The following is a 5,505-nucleotide window of genomic DNA, read 5'->3' on the forward strand; positions in this document are numbered from 1 at the left end:
AAAAAAAAACGTATTGCCATAAAAAGCCTGTCTTTCTCTCTCCTTTCTCTACTATTGATAAATCCATGCTTGCGTCATTTTTCTTTGAAGTTTAAATTCTCATTGAAAATAATTCATAAACCTTATGATATTTAACTTGATCCTTATTGCTTTCTTGTTATTGAAGCCCAGATAGAGCAATGCATAAAGGATAAATTCCCAACAAATCAGGTTCTTCTTTCTCTCATGTAATGTAAAGGAAGATTGAACATGGGCAGATATAAAAGGGTGGTGGGGGATTCTTATCTGTTGTGGATAGACCAGACGTGTTTGTAACGAACAGTCAAAAAAGTGTATTGTACATATAAGCTATTGGAATTTCAATTTGGAATCACTTTTACTTATCAAAGACAGAACCTTGTGTGCGCAAAGTATTTAGGTCTTTCTGCCCATCAGATCCAACATATCCAAAACTGCAATATATATATATATATATACACACACAAATTATTTAAGATGTTGATAGTTCAGTCATGGGTATGTTCCATAACCATTACAAATTGCATCATTTTGGAACACATGACCCATCAACCCAATGTTATCTATCATTTGATTGATGACCTCAAAATGTTTATTCACAAGGATGTCAGATCTACTTTTAGAATATCATTTACAGCTCATAGGTGTGATATGAATGTCACCAAAACAGAAGGCAAACAGGAAACGTTCATCTCACTTATCTGCCAAGCTTAACTTTGTGTGAACAATATGTTATATTATAATTATTCTCATTACTCAAGCAATCCATTTTTTTTTGTAATTCCATCCATTTTGTTGCTCGTATACATAACAGTATACGAGCAACAAACAGTTTTTTTTTTTTCCTAGCAATCCAAAATGCTTTAGTTTTATACAGTACATGTATGATGTATCTGAAAAATATACACAGACGTCCTATGGAGAGTAATGTTTTCTGTAAATATGTGAAGAAGGCGATTCTTTATATGTTCTCCCCTCCTATTGTGATACTTCCCCCACCTCTTAGATTGTAAGCTCTTCGGGGCAGGGTCCTCCCCTCCTCCTGTGTCCCTGTCTGTATTTGTCTATCATTTGCAACCCCCATTTAATGTACACCGCTGCATATTATGTTGGCGCTATATAAATCCTGTTTAATAATAATGTGCATGCTCCATATAAGTCTTGCTGAAATCTGTTTCGGTTTGGGTGTAGGTCTTCTCAGGCGACTTCTGCATGCAGACCAAAATTTACCTTGACAACCTCTAGACAAAAGAAACAATTGTGGGCCCTTCAACTGTTCATTTTTAGACTCACAGCTGATGGGTAAAAACCTCTTCAATAAGTTGTGAGCACATGTTGAACCCAGAATTTTTTTTTAAGCCAGGTGGAAAGAAATTTTAGGCAGGTGGCAGCGCCTGTATTGTGACCCAGCTCTTCAGAAACAACGCAAAAACAGCCGGGAGGTCACTGAAAAGCGCCGGGTGGTGCGCCCAGCTAAAAGGGGCCGGGGAGAATACTGGTTGAGGTTAACAGTGTGTAGTGTTGCCATTGGCTAATGGTCAGCAGACACGGAAGTGCCACTAGCCACCAATGGGAAGACTGCCTTCATGTCTGTATCTGTCTGTCATTTGCAACCCCTATTTATTGTACAGTGCTGCATAATATGTTGGCGCTATATAAATCCTGTTTATCATTATTAATAATAATAATAATGATGTCTTTGAGGTCCAGCAGGGCAGTCAGGTCTCCATCCATGCTAGAAAGGGCTGAGCTGTGCAAATCTCAGTCCTGGCTAGATAAATACAAATCCTTTGGCCGGTAAACCAGATACTATAATATATATTTTTTTTATCTGCATATTTAGCTATTTGCATAGAGTTCAGATTTAGGCTGTAGTCCAATGTCAAACTTTTCTTTAATATTGTGCACCTTGTCACGCTTTTTTCCTTTTTCTGTTTTAGCATTCCAGCCACAGCGACTTGAGGAGTTTACGGAAAGGCTTATCACCGTACCACTCAGAATCCCAGCTGTCATCGCTTTCCCCATACCAGGAAAACGTAAGGAAACCCTCCATTGACTTTAATTTACTGGTGACATGTGTATATATGGCAGGAAGACGGAGACCGGTCCCCATTGCATCTCCTTTATGGGGATGAATATTTATAAGCTCAGACAATGAATGGGGGGAGATGCATGCCCCCCTAATAGCGCACATTATGAATATGTATAACCCCTCATCCCCAAGGATTCACATAAATTGCTGCAGAAGAATTTATAGAATATAATCTGCTTTATTGTCCGGCTCTGACAAGCCCTTACCATCCTAGATAAGGTGCAGAAGGAAGAAAGAATTTACTTGGAGGAAGTAGCTCGCTCACACAGACAAGAGGGGGAAAATTTTATGTCACTGCTTTGTGCATTCACGATGGTGACAAAACCCAGCGTATAAAAGAACCTTTACAATGCAGAATCCATTGTGCCTCTCCTTGCTCTGTAATTATGCATTTTACAGCAGAGTTATTACACTGAATCATTTTGTAATAGTCGGGGTAGGCTCTGAGTAGTGCTTATAAATGACCTTTGATTGCCATTTACCTTTAAAAAAACATTCTAATAATAAAATAATTTGCTGTGGCCTTTTGTGGGTTAATGGGTGCAAGGATTATAAATGATGCAATGCTGCCCCCAGTGGTTAGTGCTAAAATGGGACCAATCAACCCACATACTGTATATACATATTTTTATATTATTTTGAGGATTCTCACCAATGCACAGGTATTGTGCAAATTGTGAATTTTTTGTGCAATCTGACCTACAAACAAACATGATAGAATGGTATTGATATTACCACCTTTAGATATAATAAAGGCAGTATGCATCATGCTATCCTATCCAGAGAAAATATTATCACCATGTTGCAAAATGCTGAAGAAGGTAGGGCTGACTGAATTTTTGGCATTGCAAAGGCGCATCAGTCCTTGAAATAAAAGTCTTACAGTGTAGGAGATTAAGACATTCCCATAACTAGCTATAATGTTACATGTTAAGTTCTATTTCAGTATTGACACAACTTGAAATGATTTATACCCTAACCTTGGGCATATTATTGTATGATCTCACAATGTGGACATTCTGGGCAGAGGAGCCTGGGTAGCCATACACAACCATCAGGCTATGTTTAGAATAGGGGGCAAGTTTGCAGTGCAGTTACAGCTCGCTTTCACCACTTCCTTTGGGCGAGATGACACATGTAGTATCTACCGGCAACACCCCAATAGAGAAATAATGGGGCATCTGTGAGTAGTAGAACCAGTGATGCTGGGCAGGAGCCCTAGAGGTTGGCAAGGTCGCTGGGATTCATGTGCCAACACTTGCTCTTCCATGGGTCTAAATCCGCCCTAACTGGCCCCTCCATGGTAGGGATAGTTGCTTGGCTAAAGAAATGTTCACCAAAGTGCCATTGTGATAGGTGGTCAAGGTGAGGATTGGGTATTCCTGAAGGACAGATATATTGTGATTCACTTTTTCATCCTAGATTTAGAGAATTGTGCTAACCTATAATAATAACACAGGCTTTTGGGAAATGCCCCAAATGCACTTTCCTAGTGCATGGTAAGGTGTAGTATGCACTCCTTACTGTTCAATTGTGCAAAGCACACCATAAAGCAAGACCTTGTCCATGCATTGTGCAGCCTTTGCTAAACCTCTTTCTCCCAGAAATACATTTTGGCTTTCAGGTGACCCTTGATAGAATTAATTCATTGAGGCCAGCAGGGTGGCTCAAGGGTTAGCAGTCCGGCCTTTGCAGCGCAAGAACCCAGGTTTAAATCTCGGCCCGGAAACTATCTGCATGGAGCTTGCAGGTTCTCCCGTTGTCTGCGTGGGTTTCCTCCGTGGTTTCAAAAAACATGCAGTTATGTTATTTGGCTTCACCCAAAAAAATTAACCTTAGACTGTGCTAAAGACATATGACTATGGTAGGGACATTAGATTGTGAGCTCCTTTGAAGGACAGCTAGTGATATGCACTATGAACTTACTTGTACAGCGCTGCATAATATGTAGGCGCTATATAAATACTGTGTAATAATAGTAATAATTGAGGGCTGGTGGGAAGAATGCCTCCAGTGTTGTGATAATCAAGAGAAAATGCTAACAGTGTTCCTCAAACTGCCATCCTTCTAGGCTGCTAAAAGATCACTGCTGTCATCCTACTGGCTCTGACAAATGGTGTTGAGCCCAGAACTATGCAGGCACTATTTGGGGTTCCTTGAGCTTTGGCTCATTGACCTCCATCCAACAACCACTGGAGGAACCCCGAGGTTCCACAGACCTCTGGTTGAGAATTGCTTGCCTAGTGTGACCTAGGACGTGCAAGCAAATCCATTGCCAGATTTGCACTCAAATCTGATAGATCACCTAAAATTCCCAAAACACTGCATACATATAATATTCTTCACTTCCAATCATTTTTCTTGGATAGAAAGTGTCACTTATGATTGATATTTATAGGTCAGATCCGTTATTTAGGATTGGACAGTTACTAATTTCCCAATAGAGTCATTTCAGATCTGATAGTTTAACAGATCAGAATTTAAAATGGAATGTGTACTAAGGTTTCTTCTTTAGTGCTTTTCTATTGGAATCCATGGAAATCAAATCCCATGCATTAAGACACATGTCAACTTACCACTATGCATATTGACAAGTATCCCGATATATTTCTATTGATTTTAATAGAAAATGCATCAGAGGAAGGAATGCATGAATAATCCCTTAGCATAAGATTCAATCACATGTCACAATCCACTGGCAGGATCAACAAATAAAACTGAGCAGGGGTCCTCCAAAGAACCAAATCTGCTGTATCCATTCTGTATCTTACATATCATTTTTGATTTTGATCCAACGGCGTCAGAGTAAAAGTAAGATGGGATTTGGAAATAGAAAAGAGCATTTATCCTTTTAATGTTACTGAGGCTTGAAAACACATAACACATCTGTTTCCCAAAGAGCACTTCATTAAATGTTATTGTCTTTACAAACATCTGCCAGGGAGATCTCCAAAGAGAATTATCTTTACTTTGTAACTCCCTGGCTGATACGATGCAAGTCTTTATCCTAAGAATGAATTCCAGGCATCTTATGATGAGATTTACACTGCTGTTGTATCATTTACAGGGATACAGACTTGTTTATTTGAAGCTGAACTCAGTCAGTCTTGCACAGTTATATCAGCTCTGATTTCCATGCACACTGTGAGCTTCTCTGTGTGCATTAGAAGCTGCAGCATAAGCCTGCTTTATTTTATGTCTGTCCTCAATGACAGATCCCCCAGTGACCGCTCTCCTCAGTAATGGACTTCCCCAGTTTTTGATCTGTTTCTGCAATGGATTCATGCAGCCACTTCTGTCTCTCCAAAGCAGTGAGAATGTTTTGTAGGGAGAATCAGCCAACCCTGCCCACAGATTATTATCACATCCATTATCATAATAAAGCATCACAACCA

The 5,505-nt window shown here is 39.6% G+C and overlaps 1 protein-coding gene across 2 annotated transcripts in view; it reads left to right on the plus strand.

Moving 5' to 3' along the window:
- Positions 1-5,505, plus strand: part of CCDC85C (coiled-coil domain containing 85C) — a 94,996-nt gene that overhangs the window by 81,744 nt on the left and 7,747 nt on the right. For both annotated transcript variants that reach the window (XM_072429009.1, XM_072429008.1), the window contains exon 3: positions 1,959-2,054. In XM_072429009.1, the coding sequence (XP_072285110.1) occupies positions 1,959-2,054 (96 nt within the window). The remainder of the gene's footprint in view (positions 1-1,958; positions 2,055-5,505) is intronic.

This window comes from Pyxicephalus adspersus, chromosome 12 (assembly GCF_032062135.1).
Source record: "Pyxicephalus adspersus chromosome 12, UCB_Pads_2.0, whole genome shotgun sequence".
Lineage (NCBI taxonomy): Eukaryota > Metazoa > Chordata > Amphibia > Anura > Pyxicephalidae > Pyxicephalus > Pyxicephalus adspersus.